At 46.0% G+C, this 17,986-nt stretch overlaps 6 protein-coding genes across 8 annotated transcripts in view; 4 read left to right on the top strand and 2 right to left on the bottom strand.

The window, feature by feature from the left end:
* Nucleotides 1-597: 597 nt before the first annotated feature.
* On the top strand, nucleotides 598-1,449 carry LOC117579916 (probable 28S ribosomal protein S26, mitochondrial). Its single transcript, XM_034266055.1, has 2 exons — nucleotides 598-877; nucleotides 936-1,449. Exons 1-2 carry the CDS (start codon nucleotides 669-671, stop codon nucleotides 1,402-1,404), a joined length of 678 nt encoding a protein of 225 aa, XP_034121946.1. The 5' UTR covers nucleotides 598-668; the 3' UTR covers nucleotides 1,405-1,449.
* A 454-nt stretch (nucleotides 1,450-1,903) lies between these two features.
* LOC117579913 (DNA-directed RNA polymerase III subunit RPC4) lies at nucleotides 1,904-3,738 on the bottom strand. 2 transcript variants are annotated; one of them, XM_034266051.1, is made up of 5 exons: nucleotides 3,353-3,738; nucleotides 2,917-3,287; nucleotides 2,778-2,843; nucleotides 2,103-2,721; nucleotides 1,904-2,070 (listed from the first exon to the last, which is right to left on the bottom strand). In XM_034266051.1, exons 1-4 carry the CDS (start codon nucleotides 3,589-3,591, stop codon nucleotides 2,120-2,122), a joined length of 1,278 nt encoding a protein of 425 aa, XP_034121942.1. In that variant the 5' UTR covers nucleotides 3,592-3,738; the 3' UTR covers nucleotides 1,904-2,070; nucleotides 2,103-2,119. The 2 variants fall into 2 exon arrangements, with proteins under 2 accessions (XP_034121942.1, XP_034121940.1); XM_034266049.1 differs by having other exon boundaries at nucleotides 1,904-2,721.
* Nucleotides 3,739-4,058: 320 nt separating this feature from the next.
* LOC117579733 (ATR-interacting protein mus304) lies at nucleotides 4,059-6,962 on the top strand. Its single transcript, XM_034265731.1, has 4 exons — nucleotides 4,059-4,783; nucleotides 4,842-6,345; nucleotides 6,407-6,586; nucleotides 6,653-6,962. The coding sequence occupies exons 1-4, from the start codon at nucleotides 4,160-4,162 to the stop codon at nucleotides 6,874-6,876; spliced, it is 2,532 nt and encodes an 843-aa protein (XP_034121622.1). The 5' UTR covers nucleotides 4,059-4,159; the 3' UTR covers nucleotides 6,877-6,962.
* Nucleotides 6,963-7,498: 536 nt separating this feature from the next.
* The window catches only part of LOC117580370, a 54,646-nt gene continuing 44,158 nt past the window's right edge, over nucleotides 7,499-17,986 (top strand). The window contains exons 1-4 of one of the 2 annotated variants that reach the window (XM_034266901.1): nucleotides 7,499-7,731; nucleotides 13,384-13,447; nucleotides 13,512-14,017; nucleotides 14,082-15,398. In XM_034266901.1, the coding sequence (XP_034122792.1) occupies nucleotides 13,522-14,017; nucleotides 14,082-14,551 (966 nt within the window). In that variant the 5' untranslated portion in view covers nucleotides 7,499-7,731; nucleotides 13,384-13,447; nucleotides 13,512-13,521 and the 3' untranslated portion in view covers nucleotides 14,552-15,398. Of the gene's footprint in view, nucleotides 7,732-13,383; nucleotides 13,448-13,511; nucleotides 14,018-14,081; nucleotides 15,399-17,986 lie in introns of those variants that run through there. The other variant, XM_034266899.1, reaches the window with a different exon arrangement.
* Nucleotides 8,145-9,583, top strand: LOC117580367. Its single transcript, XM_034266895.1, has 3 exons — nucleotides 8,145-8,545; nucleotides 8,609-9,065; nucleotides 9,128-9,583. Exons 1-3 carry the CDS (start codon nucleotides 8,205-8,207, stop codon nucleotides 9,542-9,544), a joined length of 1,215 nt encoding a protein of 404 aa, XP_034122786.1. The 5' UTR covers nucleotides 8,145-8,204; the 3' UTR covers nucleotides 9,545-9,583.
* LOC117580369 lies at nucleotides 15,981-17,222 on the bottom strand. The gene is made up of 2 exons (XM_034266897.1): nucleotides 16,685-17,222; nucleotides 15,981-16,627 (listed from the first exon to the last, which is right to left on the bottom strand). The coding sequence occupies exons 1-2, from the start codon at nucleotides 17,178-17,180 to the stop codon at nucleotides 16,041-16,043; spliced, it is 1,083 nt and encodes a 360-aa protein (XP_034122788.1). The 5' UTR covers nucleotides 17,181-17,222; the 3' UTR covers nucleotides 15,981-16,040.

The following is a 17,986-nucleotide window of genomic DNA, read 5'->3' as shown; positions in this document are numbered from 1 at the left end:
TTGTGGACCAAATATACCTTCGACCCCCAAAGATATACGGAAATATACCTTAAATATACCGAAAAAGCTTATTTAAAATAAATACACAAATCCAGCTGAGAAATATTGCATTTAACCCTTTTGGCCCAACCAAATAAAGTATGTCTCTCAAATTTCCGAACAAGCTTTCAAAACCAGGTTTTTTTTTAATTTTCCGGGAAAGTCTATTTGAAATCTTGAGAAGCTCTCCCGACCCGATCTTGCGTTTCAAATATGAGCACAAAAAAGCACAAAAATATACCAAAGTCTACCACTGGTAATTACACATTTCCTACTTATCAATTACATTTCAGAATCCACAAGCGCCACCTGTTAGTCAGCAGGAGAAAAACTAGTTAGATATATAGATATCGAATGAACCCAATAAAAATGAGTATTTATACTAAGCAAAATTGTTTCTTCAATCGGATTAAATAATTGTTTCAGTGCTAAAAGTCTTTAAAAGGTAGTAATATTAAATGGAACATCAAAACGAGACAAATAATTTAAAATTACGTATACCGTACAGTATATTTTAAAAATGCAACGACATATTTCGGTATATTTCCGAGGGTCTGTCGGTCACACTATGAACAATCCAAGTTGCACAACAGAAGAATTTAAGATTTGTTAATTAAATTGGGGTAAATATGCTGCGTGCTGGCTGCCAATTGTTGACGCAGTCCACCCTGCCCGCTGCCAAGACGGGCAGCAATGGTTTCGCCCTGGAGTTTGTGCGATGGCGCCGGAAGCCGCGCTGGCTGCCGGTTGCAAAGAGCAAAATGTTCCGCGTGCCAGAGCGCAAGAAGCAGACGGAGGAGGAGCGCACCGAGCTGATGCGCCTGCACAACCAGTATAAGTATGTGTACCACAGGCAGTTACCGTAGAACTATTAACATACCTTCTCCCTTTTGCAGAACCCAGCTGCGGTCGGTGCGCCAATTCCTGCGCGAGGAGGTCGTTCGGCACGAGGAAACCTCCACGGCGGATCACATTGTACTCACACCAGAGCAGGAGGAGGCCGAGTACCAGGCCTTGTTGGCCGCCAACGCCGAATGGAACGCCACAATTGCAAGGGAGCGAGACCAGCGCCTGGCCAAGGAGCGCGACGAGAAGGTGGCCTACGTCCAGGAGCGACTCGAGGCACTCAAGCTGCGCGATGAGGAGCGTCGGGAGCGCGCCAACGAAGCGGTTCTACGCGAGATCGAACGCTCAAAGACATACATAACCCGGGAGGGCCTCACTGCGGCCATCGAAACGGCGCTGGCCAATCCCGTGGATCCCAATTTCGCCATCGACATGTCCGGCAACCTCTACCAGGGACGCACCAGCTTGGAGCTACCGAATGCCGCCCCAGAGCCCGATCAGCAGGCCTTGAGTAATTAGCTTTTGTCTTAGTTTCTTGTTACATTAAAAAAAAATTGCCGTTAAGCTTCGAATTTGCTTTCATTTAAGATAATTTTAACGTTTTTTAAAGCACTGTAATTGTCAAGGCGTGGTTTAGCAATGAAACGTACTGTTTTGGGACCAGGAAAGATTCAATTCAAGATTGTAATCTAAATTCCTTTTGATTCTTATATCAATAATTTCCGTTTTAATCACTGGCATGCCATCATTAAATCCGAAACGAGCTCTGATCTAAGACTTTGATCTTTCATTCGAAAATTCCTCTTTGAAAGCTAATCCAAACCTTATTTAATTGATTCCCAAAGCTTCTTCTATGCCTACAGCTAAAGAGCAGTTTTTCCTTTCCAAATTCCAAAACATTTTCGTATTATAAATTATACAATTGATAGCTCCAAGGGCTGTTTCCGCGACGTTCTAAGAGTTCTTACATGCATTATGGATGCATCCGTAACGCACACGAAATCACACACACATTCACTTCACTTTATAAAATCTCAATATAGTTTACCTTTTATGCACAACTAAGGGGGGGTTTTTAGATTAACTTAAGACTGAGGCACGGCCTATATACATATTATTACATAATAATCTACTAAAAAAGGAAACACGGGAAGATAGCAGAGGGGCGAGGAACAGAAGATCGATGATAGCATGCAAAATTAACAAAGGGATGGCAGCATCCGTTCCAGCAATGCTACGTAGTCGGTGGCCGCATGGATGTGCTGGGGGCTGTGCTGACACTACGCTTGGCTGCGTCCTGCTGCTCGAAAAGATGCACCCAGTCGGGTGTGGCCTTGATCTTGGCCTGAATGGGGCCTAGGTTGATCATGTTGCCGCTGCGCTGCTCGCGATTGGCAGTCACCGACATGAGCTCCTGCAGGAAGCCCGACTCCAGGCCCATGTCCAGGTCGAAGCGCGTGTCGCCCAGCAGCAGCTTGACACGTCCCGATCGATACCTAAGTATCTTGCCGATTTGGCCCTCCTCCAGCTGCCGCAGCACACTTGGCCTGGGCGCACCCGTGGAGGCTGGAGCAGCGGGACTTTTGGGCTCGGTTTCCGAGGCGGCAGAGGGGACGTCCTCCTTTTTGGGTGCGTCCCTAGACCCTTCCTCCGCCTCATCGGTCACGCAGGGCAGGACATCGGGCAGCTGCATCAGAAATATCTGCGACTGGGGCACATCGAGGAATCCCGCGATGCTGCGCGGATATCGACCATACTGGAGCGGTGTCTCTTCCATCACCGCCGTCTGGGCGGACACATGGAGCTGCTGCAAGTGCTGGGCCATGGCGAGCGGGTCTGAAATGCAAGCGAACGGCATTAGCCACTAAAAGTTCTTGACAACGGCCAGTTACCTTGCTGATTTGAGCCTAAACTGGCATCTTCCTGCTTCACAATGGGCTTCTCTGTGAGCCACAGGCCTGGGAAATGGAATGTCGTGGATGCATGGGATTAGCATGGAGTCATGGATGCAGCCAGTGCTGCCAGACTTACCTTCCCTCAGGGCAATCGGCTTGAGGGCCAGCTCAGTCTTATCAGCCTCGGTATCACTGGCGTCGGAAGCGTCGCCCTCGCTGGCATCGGACTCGCCCAGCAGCGCCCTAACTCGCAGCGCTTGTGCCTTGTCATCCTTGCGGTCGGTGCGCTTCCGGGTCACCGCCTGCTCCTCGCTCGCCCGCGCATATGCCGTGCCATTGCCCGTGGACCTGCGCACCTGTGCCTCTCCAGCGCCCTCCGAGAACACGCCCGTGGTCTGGATCAGCGTTGAATTGCCGCCACGACCACGTGTTGCTCCCGACGCAGTGCCGCGGCCACCGCGCTTTCCACCGCGTGCCTGCGTAAAGTCCTTGGATGTTTTCACATTGCTGAGGAGTACAATAAGACGCTATAGCCACTGGGGGAATCATCTCCAAGGCGACTGTGTACTCACACGTTCTTATTCCGCACCGCGTTCAAGTTGGGGGCGAAAACCTTTTTGCTGCCTGCACCACGTCCGCCCAGAGTGAGATCTCTGGCAGGTGTCAGGCGGGTCATGCCGTTCAGCATCTCTAGGGGACGTGCCGCGCCTGCTCCACTGGCGGTGCTGTTGTGGCCGCTGACGCCAGCGACTGGCGTTGGGGGTGGCCTCGTTGTAGTTGCTGTCGTGGCGGTCATTCGCTTAGCTGGCATGGCGGCCCATGTGCGCCCGCGACCCTTTCGCAATGCACCAAAGGCACCTCTCAAAAACTGGGTCGGTTCGGCGTCGTATGTATTTAATTAATAATAATGCAATTTTTTAGTTTTAGGTTATCAGCTCATGGCGAACATCAGTGTGACCGCGGATTTATCGATAAAATATACCGCAAGACTCTCAATCATATACTGAATTAATCCATGTCATTTTCAAAATATACCGTAAGTCTTAAATCATTTTCCTTGATTTTGCTATTCTATATACAATTATCAGCTAGTTGGGACACTTAGCGCTAGAACTATAATTTCATCCAACTCATCAATCACTTTTTCACAGGATTGCCTAGTATCCATAACTTCCTTTTATTGGATTGTTAACAGAATAAGGATCAAACTAAAAAGGTAACCTGATGAAAGGTATATTTACGGTATATTTTAGAAAAGAAGAAGGTATATGCGGTATATTTAATAAATCCGCGGGACACTGGTTGTCGGAGTTTTTCAAAACAAACCCCGAAATGTAAAGAAAAAGCCGGGTGGTGTGCAAAAAACAATAAAGGGGAACATGTCTTCTAAGCGCTTCGGGGCCATGAAGGATTTCGCGAGGGCCAAAAAGCCGAGACTCGATGTGAGCGTGGCCCGTGCATCGTCCAGGCCCAGTCCTCCGCGCAACATCATCGACTTCTGGGACGACGACGACGATGTCATCCTGATGGCTACACAGTTGGCGGAGGCCGAGATCGAGGCGGAGGCCAAGCGCAAGGCGGACGCCACAAACATCACGGCTGTGGATATTACATTCAGCGAGTTTGCGCCCGTGCGAGGCACGACCAGCACCCAGCAGATGTTTCCACCTGCAGCGCCGCCGAAGCAGAAGACTTCGAGCATTGACATGGATGCCATATTCGGGGACGACGAGGACTTTGATTTCCTGGCCATGGCGCTCACAGAGGATGTGCCACCCCCTGCAACCCCGCCTCCGCCACAGGAAAGGGCAAAGGCTGGCCCGACGACGACAAGCATCACCATTCAGCAGACAAAGACACAGATTACGGCGACCCAAACGCGGCAGCAAGAGCACCAAATAAAGTTCCTACTGGATCGCATAGAGTCACTCAAGAAGGACAATTCCAAGCTGCAAAAGGATCTGGGCGACAGCAACGAGCGCACGGAGATCAAGTCGGGAGAGGTGAGTGTCTGTAAGCAATCCCCTGCCTTCTGTGCATCATCCAGTATGCCACTTGCAGGTCAGTCTGCTGCGGGATGAACTGAGGCATGTGCGCCAGCAGCTGCAGGCCAGCAAAATGGAGAAACTGGCACTGGCCGAAGAGACCAACAACAACTGCAATCAGAAGGTGGCCGAGGCGGCCAAGCAGATCGCAGCAAAGGAAATCGAGCTGACGATGAAGAATGCAGAGAACACAAAGCTGAGGATACAGCAGCAGGCACGTCGTGCACACGATAAAACCATGAACGGGAGCATCAGTATGCTGCAGGCTGCCGCCAATCCCTCGGAGCAGCGCGCTCTGCTGCGCCTCCACAAGCTGAATATCCACCAGACAGTGCCCCGGCTGATGGCGAACAATGCCAGCGTCTATGAGTACAGCGAGGCGCAGGAGAAGGGCAAGAAGCAGGGCACACTCTTCGAAGTGGAGCTCAAGCAGCTGCTCCTCAACTACGCTCAGCTGCAGTCCCAGCCGGAATCTGTGTACAGTCTGGTCCAGCGCATCGTCTGCTCTGTGCGGAAGGTTTTCTCTGAGTTTGCATCGTATGCCCAGGGGCTGGAGTTTCCCCACAACTGCATGTTGTATCCCCACAATCCTTATGTACTACACACACATACCAGCGTCAGTCGCCACTCGCTCGCGCAGCCTGGCGCTCTGTACACCAATGAGCGGGCTCTGCTCCTCCGTCGCTACATCGCTACCTTGGCGCTGATCTGCGGGCAGCAGGGCAAGATCGCTCGAGCAGTGCTCAGGCAGCGGCACAACGATCTGTGGTTGCTGGAGCTGGCCATCGATGCGGTTGTCAAGCTGGGTTTCTCCTACGAGGTCAGCGAACACTTTGGTCTGCTCGAGGCCACAGCCTCGCTGCTGCTCAGCTTACTGCGTGCGCAACAGCAGGAGGAGCAGCGCGTGGAGGAACTTTTGGTAGAGCTGCTCAAGCAGTTGGTCTTCACTCGGCCCAGTCCCTGGGTCTTTGGCGAACTCAGTGCCTGCCTGCTGGCCTGCCTGAAGCAACCGCAGCTGCTGGCGCGGCTGTGCGTTAACAGCCCCAAGAGCTGCTTCATCTCGGACCGTGTGCGGAGCGTCTACCGCTTCGGACCCAGCGCCTGCCTGCTGCAGGTCTACGCTGGCCTGCTGGAGCTGTGCTTCTTCAGCGAGACGGCTCTGCAGGTGGCCCATTTCCAGCTGCTGTTATCCATTGGCGGCAATCACGTGCGCTTCGCCTTTGAGTGCTTCAAGAATCCGCCGGACTTTATACTGGAAATGCTGCCGTTCTTTGCCGATGACGGGGAAGCCGATGCCAATGAGCCAACACTGACCAACAAGTTGAGCAGCAGCTCCACGGCAGCCGTGCATGGCTCGGCATCAAATGGTTCCTGCACGCTGACTTCCTCGGACTCGCACTCCAACTCCAACTCCAGCTCCTCGCGCAACAATTGCGAGTGCTATGTGAAGCTCTGCCTCAGCGTGGTCACGCTTGTCTTCCAAATGATGCACCAATGGATGCTGCATCAGCGGAAAATAGGTAAGTGCTCGCTGCACTTGCCAGAGATTGAGATTTTGTTTGAATTTTCTGCGTTTTCCAGGTACCGAACAAGTGGGTGAAATGTCTCGCATTGCGGTGCATCTGCTGACCCTTGTCTTTCATGAGTATTATCTGACCTGCCTGTTCCGCGACTCTGAGGAAACAACGAAGCATTACCTCAGCCTCATCTGCAACTGGTGGAGCGAGCACTCGGGCCTGCTGGGATTCCAGCCCATTCACTGTAAGTTGTCCATCCAGTAGCCACTTCCTTGGATTAGACTACATTATCTTTTCTATTTGTTTTTAGTGCGCTTGCTAAGTCAGCTTGAGAAATCACATTTCATGCTCAAGCCGCTGCACCAGGAGGCGAATCGCAGCAATCCGAGCAACGATCTGGTCGAGTGGACGCGCATTATCAACCGTGCGGATGCCCGCACCGAGAACGTAGCTCCGCATGCTTCTGATGCGTATAAACTACTCGAAATCGACTTCTTTGGTGGCCTCAAGCGAGTGGATTACACATTTGATTAGTCTTTACTTATTTAGTTTGTAAATTGTAGTATTACCCTAGATAGTCCCAAATAAATTGATTAGAGCTGTGCTAGCTCCAGCAATAACTCGTTGTGTAGTGCAGTAGTTAATAATAGTTCCAGCAATTAATTGAGCGACGAAAGCCGAACGTCAACCAATTTCAAACACAACAGCTGTTCCGCTATTTGACCAGCAACAAGTACGTCACGTTCCGTACGTTTTTCGATTTAACCTTCTTTTGAAAACAATCTAATTCAAGCGAGTCTAAGTTCAAACTAATGGAAAATTTAGGCATCAGTCAGCTAAAACCAAATTTTCAAGGCTGCCAGTCTTAATTTCTCGTAATATTAGGCCGAATTCAAAATAGAGGAATATGGACAGACAACGGTTAGCCCATTGTCGACCAGTGGTTGCTTAAATACACACACGAATCTTATAAAACTTGAATTAGTTAAGGGGAATAAATGGATGTATAACAAGAATATAATTCACAAACCGTTTGAAATGCTCTGCGCTCGCTTCTGTTTTGTTGGAGCGGGGTTAAGTGGGTTAAGTTGGTTTATTTCCTTGGTATATTTTCGGTATTTTTTGAAGGAGATAAGGTTTTAGCAGTAAGTTTTATCGATAATTCCGCGAACGCTCTGGAAGCCGGCAAATTTCGCATTCTTTTGTTTATAATTGTTTAAATTACGTAGATAAGTGTCATAAATGTAAAGTGTGTTGTAGTGTTTTTTTTAGTGTGTTGTTCGTGACGTATTGTGTGTGAAAAGAGACTAACAGCTGGACAGCTGACGTACTTTTCCTAACCATAGCTGTCTCCGAGAGTGGCTTCTTCTATTGCGGCGTCCACGAAAGGTTAGTTAATGTAAACAAATAGTTGTTTGGATTGTGCGCCATTTCCTGTAAATGTGCAAAGCAAGCATTTTTATACACAGACGATGTGCATGTGTGGGTGTTTCGTAGAAATCAACAGGTTCTCTGCTTTAGAGGGGCCTGTTCGTGTACAGTAATTGAGTTTATGGCAATTGCACGGGCACCAACAAAATGTACTGCCCACACCACAACCCTTGGCTGATTTGTCCAATTATTCTGCTTTTCCCCCACGCCACTTGTTGCTCTTTGGCCTATCATTCCCTCCACCCATTTATGGCCTGTGTCTACTCAAATGATCGTAATGTTTGGTGCTTTTGTTTGTCTGACTAACTGGGGGGTCGCTGATAAGCACCCACAAACACATGTCGTATAACGATTACGCGGTAACTTTCGTAACGCGAGTGTTGTGTCTTGTGTCAGTCGAGTGGAGCAGTTTGCCAGCAACGGACGGGGCCATGGATCCTCCACAGAAGTCAGATTACAGCGCGGAATACTTCGAGAAAGCTCTGGCCAAAGCTCACATAAGCCCCAATTTAAGCGTGCAAAGCTTTCACATCGAGGCTCTAAGCCAAAATGGAGAGAACTTTTGCAGCGTCATCTACCGCGTGGTAGTGGAATTTCGCAAGACAGCCGACGGCCCCCTGGAGACGGGGCGCTACATCATCAAGGATTTGCTGCCTGTTGTAGCCGAGCTGGGGACCAACGAGAAGACCATGTTTGAGGAGCTGCTGCCAGCCATGGGTGACATACTCGGAAGTGCCCCACACAGTCTGGGCGAGCACAAACTGGGCGCTGAGTGAGTCATTCTGTCATATTCCATGCTGTGATTTCTCTGTATTTATTTCTTTGTTTACTTAAGTTGCCTCTTGGCAGATGCAACCAACGGCAAGGAGGTGTACGTGCTGGAGGATCTTGGCGCTTTAGGCTATGCCTCAATGGATCGCTTTCGGGGTCTGGGTCTGGAGGATGCACAGATTTGTCTGCGAAAGATGGCTCAGTTCCATGCCGCTTCGATGATTTTGTGCCAGCAAAAACCCGAACTTGTGGCTAAGCTTTCGCCCTCACACTATGCCGAGGGAGTGTCGGATCCCTTTGCTCAGCTGATTGTGATCGGTGGAACCGAATACGCGGCCGATGTGCTCTCCCAAGAGCTGCCGCAGATAGCTAAGAAAATGAAGGCCCAGATACCAGAGGAATACTCGAAGCGAATCAGGGCCGTGGTTGATCCCAAGAACTCTGCCTTCAATGTGATTGTTCATGGCGATCTGTGGGTGAACAACATGATGTTCGATCGAAGCAATGGCAATGCCATACTCGTGAGTAGAATGGCCATCGAATCAGGCAACAAAATAATCACTAGAATTCTGTCTTCCCATAGGTGGACTTTCAGAACTGTTTCCTGGGCAGCCCGGCCATCGATGTGCAGTTTTTCTTCTACACCAGTCTGCAATTGGAGGTGCTGCTGCACCAGCAGGATGCACTGCTGCAGCACTACTACCACAGCCTCACCGAGACCCTGAAACTGTGCGGCTATACCGGCTCTGTGCCCACCTTTGAGCAGTTAATGGCTGAGATGCAGCGTTGCTTGTATTATGGCTACTATGCCGTTGCCTGTGAGCTGCCCATCTGTTGCGCCTCCCCCGAGGCCAGTTCGGACTTCAATTTGAACACTTTTGACAACAAACAGGCCTTGGAAACGAAGCGTCGCCAGCTCTTTGCCAGCGAGCGTGTGCGTCAGACGATCAAAGCTGCATTGTTGACATTCGAGCAGCAGGGAATACTGGAGACACCTTAGAAGAAGTGACTACAAATGCATTTTGGGATTGTGCATGCTAATTATATATTAATATAAATAATAATTATGTTTGAGTAAAAAAAAAACTAAACTCAACTCAACTGCATGGCTCAACAGGTTGTCTGGGAGGAAGACAAGTTGAACAGATTCGTAGACATATTTCCAAAAAAATGCATTTACGATTTATTAATCCATTAATTAAGTTGTCCGCGAACCACTCTCCCACCCTCTGTCCGGCTGTCCGGTTGTCCGGCTGGAAGACCCAAAATCTTGATCCATTACTGATTTCCCTGTTGAATGGTTTTTCATGTGAATCGGTTCCGCAGCTTTGCCACAGGCTTTTCGGGGGCTAAGTCCAAATTTTGTATAATTTCACTGAAGGGCCTGGCTCATGGCTCGGTGGAGAGACGGAGCGATCCTGGAACGATCCTGTTACAACAACAACAACAAGAACGAGGAGGGACGTGTGACGTACATCTGCCATCTTCATCTACATCTAGTGATTCTCTCTCTTTTAGTAATTTGAGGGGAGTATGAATATAAATATTTCCTTTATAGATTCATTAAGGAGTGGGGCACTCCACTCCACTCTACTCTACTCATTCCCTTCAGCTGCAGGGTTGGCTTGTTACTCAAGTGTTACTTGTGTTTAGTTATAAATTTCGTTGTCTGCCAAAAGTTTCCTGTGGGGGGTGGAGGCTGAGGCCAAGATTTACGTGTGTGATGCAAAATGCATGGCTGCATTGAGTGCGATAAAGTTGTAGCTTTCTGCTCCCCCAAGTGCCTCCACTGAATATGCAAATCGCTTTGCAGTTGTTCTTAGAAACTTGTCAGCTGCCAAGTGTAAGCCATGGCCAGGCGAAGCGTATCGAGGCGGAGCTTGGCGTGGCGCTGAATCCAAAAAGTGCATTTGACGCCAATGCTACTTTGGATAACTTGCAACTTGTACTGCTTGCAAGTGTTTAGAAAGCAATTTATTGTTTTTGCTCGCTCAGCCAGCAGCCAGCCAATCCCAATCCCATCGAAAGCTTCCTTCATGCATTGAGCCGAGATTTACTTTGGATTTGTTTGTACCTTCCCTCAGCTTTTTGAGAGGGGTACAAATCACACATATCTTCTCAAAAATGTCTTCAGTTTGAACTCCGCAATGTGTCTTCCCTCTTTGGGCAAGAGTTTTTCGTTCCTCCAATGGCAAATGCCAGACATTTTGGCACTGAGACTGGCTGTGGGTCTAGGGGGTTGCTTGCAGGCATTAATTGCATTCTGCAGCATCGTATTGCACTTTCAATTAGTTGCAAATGCCTCAAACGTTGACTGAGACTTGGACTCTGAATCGGAATTGGAATCGGTATTGGAGTCTCCTTCCAACCTCCTTCCGGACCCCAGACAGTGCCAGAACGTAACAGGAAACGGAAGTTAAGTGCTGAGGCGAGGCGTTAAGTAAATGCAACCACAGATGAAAGCAAGAAGCCAGCCTCTCTACGCATTAATTGCAAGGTGACGATGATCTGGGGGCACCCTTCAGACACATTTCAACATTGCAGCAGCCCCACATCCTTTTCCTTGCGGCGCATCTTCTCTCTTTCAAAGTGCAAACAAATGCACTGGCAGCACACGTATTTTGGGGTGTGGTCTCGCCCTTAATGCATTTCAAAATTGATTTATGGGTTTTCTTTTGACCTGCCTCACCTCACCAACGGACTGCTTTCTGTTTGGGTTTTGGCTACGTTCCGTGTTTGTTTTCAAATGTTAATTAAGGTTTACAATTACCCAGGGGTTAGGCCAGGGGGCTGGGAGCTTGGGAGTGGTAATTGAGCGACAGTTGAAACGATTTGTGTGTTGGCAGAAGCTGAGGCTGGTGCTCAGGGAGGGATCCCTGCTAAAATGAAATCTATCCTAGCATTTCTTTCTTGAACTTTTATCAATTAGCTGGCAAAACTACTAGCAAGCCATGGCAGTAGGATTTCTCTCTGTGGCACACAATTAAAAGCAATAAATTTGCACATGAACCATAAATCAAAGTCCGATCATAATCTCCCCTAGCAAACAAATAGAGAGAAAAATCCCCAAAAGCGAAATCCCAATCCCGTTTCCGCTACAGGAACTTCCTCCATTCTGGCTGCTTCGTCGCTACGCTTTCGGGTTTGCTTTGCTTTGCTTCGTTTATTAATTGTACAACTGTCTCCAATCATAATTAATGAACTTTCGGCACATCCTTTGCCGCAGAAAGTCCACATATCCGCAGCACCAACCCAGCCAGCTGTTGGAATGCCAACTAAAACCGATATATAAACACAAATGTTTTTCTTGGCACACCATAAATCTTTCGTTTGGCAAAAATCTGTGCTGCTTGCCTGGGGGGGAATTTCGGTTTCGGTGTCGGTTTGCCTGCCCTCTCCTGGGTCTTCCCTTGGTTTTGTCTTATTTTTGCTGCTTTATCGGAGCTTAATGGTTGGCCTTTTCAATTAGACACATTAAAAGGCTTTACTGGGATTAGGTCAATTGTTTTGGGACAAATTGTGATTAAGTTTAATGCGCAAATTCGATTATGTGAATATTTGGAGCAGGAAATGTGGCAGAAAGGGTTCTTCGGATAGTTCCTCTACATTTTATAGATTTATTTCTTCATGATTTCCTTTATTTGTGTTTAACTAAAACTCCTAAAGAGTCTCTGACAAGTCTCTTAGTGAATGAATATTGAAATATTAGTTAGAATCGAATCGTTAGCAGAAGGAAGTCATTCAAATGTTTAAGAAGCTTAAGCATTATTTTGTCAAGGTTTTAGTTCTTTAGGTTTAATTTTCCTTATAATAATTTATCGGTATTTAATCCCAATTTTCCATAATAAGGCTAATTTCTATACCTGCTCGTTGTCGCATGTGGGCCACTCCGGTACTTGCGGCAGTGCCCCTCGGTCGAGTTTGCCCTTGCAAAAACGTCGACTTGGTGACGCATGGGAAGCCATTTCTGTGTCTCTCTGGAACCTATTCCTTTAGACATTTACATCCCAAATAAATAGCTTCTTAGATGCCGAATCATTAGGGGAAACCAACCTCAGACATACACCACAGAACTAATTAAAGATAGAGCTCTGCTCTGAGAGTAAGCCTGCTCCCATATGGCATGACTTTCATCCGCATGGAGCACTCCTGTGCTCAATGACAGGCATTTCTCTTCACTGGTGCTTAAGTGGAAAATTACATATGCAAATCCCTAATAATTATCAGCGAGTATCTGCAACGAAGCATCCCACCCATTAATTGTGAAAAGGAAAAGCTGAAAAATACACACTGAAATTGCGATAATTTTTCATTTAGTCAAGGCTTTTCCTTAGCTTTTCTGCCACTTGTCAGGCAGTGGCTTGGCTCATTTATCAACACGTTTTGTGTGTGCGAAACGGGAACAAATTTAAATAAATTTCGAAATGATGACAAAAGCTTTTTCCCAGCAATCCAAGTAATTATGCACACATGGCATCCTCCCAGTGTGGTCTCGTGGTCCTTCAACATTAACACTTTCGCCAAAAAATCATCTGAAGGATAAATGGTAGCATCATTAGTCATTGGCCACACACAACCCCTAATCACATGTGCAGCCAACCCCCAGCCACTTTCTGATGGGTATGCGGATGGTATTCGAGATTAAATCTTTCGGCCAGTCCCAGTATTCATATGTAAATTTTTGACTTGCAACAAAGTGTGTATCCTTTTTGGTGTCTATTGTATGTCTCAAATTATTTATTGGGCATCATGTACATTGATTGGGGGAGGAATGGTCGCTTGAGCATCAAATTACAACACATTATCCCAGCGATATTCAAAATTTGTATCTCACTTCAGAATGAAATGAAAATATAGGAAATACACAACCGAATCAACTATAAACTAGCGGCCAAAACTGATGGTAAGAATAAATACATTATGCTTCTGCCAACACGTTTTAATATTGTCCATAAATCCACTTTCAGAACGTATAAAATGGAAGCACCAAAGAAACTCCAAGATATGCCCTTCGATATCCTAAATCGTATATTGAAAATGCTTCAACTTGCTGACCAATGGAACTTGGCCAATGCTCATCCGAGATTCTGCGATGCCTTTGTTGAGCATTCTCGCCATAGATTCACAACATTTGTGATACCCTTGGCCGAACTAAATATGTGTCCATCGGAGATTGTTAGACTGTGCGGTGACACAATGATCCACATTCAAATTCAAGAAATTGCTTATGTTGAGCATTTGCTGCCCTTAATAGAGCGATGCTGCATCAATTTGGAAAAGATTAGCATTCCGACGAGCGCTTATAATTACAAGGCTGTCAAATCATATTTGGATAGAAATCCTGCGCTGATATTCGTTGAGTTGTTGATGAATTATAACGACCACAAATGGGGCATAAGTGAAGCCATCGCCATGTTTGAATCCATACCAAATATAAAGAGTTTGCAGCTACTCAACTTCCCTGGGCATTGTCGTGAGTATTATAAACATTTACCACCATTAATCTGCTAGTAATTATTACTTTGTTTCGATTTCAGTGATTAAAAAGAAGATTAAGGGCTTTGCCAACTTGGAGGAGCTGACTGTCGGCGAATCCGTTCCATATGATTCAGTGCCCAAGTGGCGTTTCGATATTAGTGATCTGTTGCTGAGGCTAAAGCACCTACGTCGCCTGAAAGTTTCAAATAGAATTGTATTCCTAAACAGGAAACTCCAGGAGCCACTCCTCGAAGATCTTACACTCATCTATTGTGATATTAACTTTAAGAAGCCATTTTTTCCCCACCTGTTATCGTTGCGTATCAAAAGATCGTTTCCGTTATCGACCAGAAACCAATTGTTGGGTTTTATTTTAAAACATACCAAGACTCTGAAGCATCTGAAAGTAGTAACAGGTCACATCATTTATGCAGGTGATGGCAATTTTCATGTGAGGATGAATTTGAATGATAGACTTTGTTATAGAACAATTGAATTTAAACAACTGAAAGGTCTTCCAGCTGACTAAAATTACTTAAACGTAACATCTGCATGTATACGTCCGGTTTAGATTATTGTGAATTGGGGTTTTCACTTATTTTTATGATTTTTCGTTCTCCTTTCGTTGATGTGAATCTCATACACCAATCCCTGCTACGTGCTATCCTTTTCTCTTAATACAAGGCACAAATTGGAGAGTAGACAATAATTAGCCAGTGTTAGACAACCCACAGAATCATCTTATGATTCGAAAACTTATTATTTTTTTGTACATTATTTTTATGTATGTTGAAAATTCCAACGCTTTGGATCTTTACGAAGAAGTAAGAAGAACACGTAAGGACTTCCAAAATGGAGGATATAAATAGAGCGACCAGTGTTAAACAATACACAGAATAATGCTATGAGTCGAAATATTTGTATTTTTATTTTATGTTTGCATTGTGTTAAATACTTTGTAGTTTAAAAGCACACAGACTAGGCAACGTACAATACTTACGGACAGCACAAGGTACAAATTGGAGGGTAGCTAAAAAGCAACCAGCGTTCAGTCCCAGTCTTCCGGAAGAAGTTATCTATATTTTAAGTTCCCAAGCGAATTATAGGTAAGAACTTGCAGTGTGTGTAAGACACATATTGGATTCCTTATGGAAACTCCTATGCATAGAAGTTTCCTGTCCATCCTATCATTTTTGTGGCAAGAAAATCGAAAGCAATTACTTAAACTGCTCCTCGCTCTTTACTCATAAAAGAAATATATTCCTCATGTGATTGTTTGAAACCGTTTTCCGTTCGTTACAGAACACTTTTCTTTATGACATTTACGCGAAGCAATAAAAACTAAACAAATCCTCAATGGGTCTTTTTTTATTCTCTTAAATGCTAATGTCCCGCAGTGGATGGACGTGGATCGGGTGGCGGTGGGGGCTGTAAGCAGGGCGACCCAAACTTATCTTTTACGATCCGCACAGACATGAGCCAAAAAACTAATTACCTCAAACCAAGCATCTTTTATGGTCGTCGGTGTGTGTGTGTGTGTGTTTGGTTTCCTTTCGGGGCACTTTCAATATAATTTTTAATGTCATCTTTGCGTACGATTTGAATACTGCAATCGATGGAGTTGTGTGCCCCGCCCCACACTCTCAAATAAAGTTTTATGGGACTTCCATTTGGTCCTTGCGGAGACGAGGCGGAAAATTTGTTGGCCCGTAAAAGCGCAGTGTCGCCAAATTATTCATGGTGCATTTTGTGCCGAGAGGAGTTGAGTGATGTGTGAAAAGGCTTTCGACACTTTGGCAGCGAATTTATGGCCTGAAATTTTAATTTTTTTTATTTATGGCTGATAAAGATAGTTTGAGTTCCTGGTTTTTGTTTTCCTTGCATTTTCATGTCATTTAACTGAAGTGTATTTTATTTTAATTATTTGAAACAGCTTTTATATTGTTTAATTTATATTGTTAAAAAGTGTTCAATGAATTGTTGTGTTGTGTCCCCCACAATTATTGATTGGTTTCTCCTTAGACGTCCTTCTGAGCGGTCTCAGCAAACATAACTTGTGTGTTCCTCGGCTCAAAGGACTGTTCAGACGACACAAAGACCTCTTCAGTCATGTTCAGCCCAGCAGCATCTTGCGAGTTTTTAGGCTCAATGGACTCTTGGGTATAGTTCAGTCCAAACGAGAGTCCTACGGTATCGTTTAGCACAAGCGGCTTTTGGGTATCGTTTAGCAAAATCGTCTCTGGGGTATCGTTGAGCTCAAAGGTCTCGTTCGGCACAAGCGAATCTTCGGTATCGTTCAGCAGAATCGTCTCTTCTGTATCGATAAGCTCAATGGAGTCTAGGGTATCGCTGAATTCAAAGGTCGCCTCCTGATTGGGGTTCGTCTCTGTGGAACTTTCTCTTCCCTGTGGCTCCAAGGCATCGTTGTGAGCTTCCCCGATGTTCTGATTTTCCATCTTATGTTGCTCAAGCTTCTTCTGTGCCAAATCGCCGGCAGCATTCAGTCGTACAATAAATTGTTTGACTATCATTCGTGTTTCCATCCGATTATCTTTGCGGTGCATGCACACGTAGACCGGCGGTACGGAGAAAAGCAAATACAAGGCTGGGACACCCACGGATAAAGCATGAGCGTAGAGGATAAATGGCATTCAGCACTTACCGCAGGTAGCCAGAGTAGAGCCAGAGACTAGATTCCCCACAAAATATATATACATGAGGGCGTTCATCAATGTGAAGGCCAAAAAGGGATTCTGCAAACCAGCTATCAATGGTATTTTGGCCAGACACATGTTGAGGCTTTGGATTAACGTATTGCTCCACGCTGGGCAAAGAAAAAGCGTCATGTAAGGCTGTGGCTGAACAGGATCTCCCTCGTTAAATTGTTTGTAGAGTAAATATAGATCATAGATAATGCTGCTCGTTAGTGCCATCATTGTCAATAGCATCACGGCACAGATCAACGATGTCTTTGCTGCATAATTGATGAATACGTGCAGAAGAGCCAGAGCCAAAACACTCTTGGGCCAGTCGCACCAAAGCACCAATTTCCGTAGCTCTCGCACAAGGCAACCGTTGCGGTTGCAACAATCGGGAAGGGACTCATCCTGCTGCTGCTGCTGCTGCTGCTGCAACTCCAGCTCCGTTTCGGGATTCATTTTTTGTTTTATTTATAATTTGTATTTTCTATTTTGCTGCTGCTCTCTGTAGCTCTGATTGAGAAATGAAACTTGCCTGCTTCACATAAAAGCAAAACAAACTTTATTCGTTTCACCTTTTTGGTAAATTTGTGTTCCCAAAGGAGCTCCAATCTTGGCCTACTGAAGCATCAACTCTCAGGATGTTGCCATGTGTTGTCCTGGTATGAAATAGGCACAATAAATTGGCTTTGATTACGCGGTGTGTTACCCCTAAAGGGTTACCATGGGCCACACACCAAATGTGATTCCATTTCTGACTCCCGCGATTTTTGCATAACATTGATTTCAATTTGCGTTCGTGTTTTGTTGACTTTAAACATTCCACTTTTGAATGATTTCTGTTAAAGCCTTTGATCCGTAGCGTCAACAAGTTTTTGGTTCTCTTCTTCACTTGCTCGCACATTTTTGTGCAAATAATTGTGGCACGAGGTGTGACCAACGCCCATTGAGTGAGTGCGAAGATTGCGAATGGCACTCAGCCTTCTGCCGACTCGATTGATTTGTCAAAGGCATTACGCTAATATTTTGGACAAATACTACAGCTCGATGGCGTCAAAATGACATCGAGTGCTTTTCACTTTTCCACCCTCTTAACTTTGGAAATTACAAAGAAGAAAAAAACGGGACAGACCGACTTGGTGAAGTGTCACAAGGCTTTTGTGGTTGGGCCGCGGCATGTCTGGGCAGGCAAATCTGATCTAAATATCAATTACTGCTGATTCCAGATAGTAAATCTATAAAATACAAATTTCCAGAGAGCTGTG

The sequence above is a fragment of the Drosophila guanche genome, unplaced genomic scaffold, assembly GCF_900245975.1.
Source record: "Drosophila guanche unplaced genomic scaffold, DGUA_6, whole genome shotgun sequence".
Classification (NCBI taxonomy): Eukaryota; Metazoa; Arthropoda; class Insecta; order Diptera; family Drosophilidae; genus Drosophila; species Drosophila guanche.
Note: the sequence above shows the minus strand (reverse complement) of the source record. Positions and strands in the feature narration are given on the sequence as shown.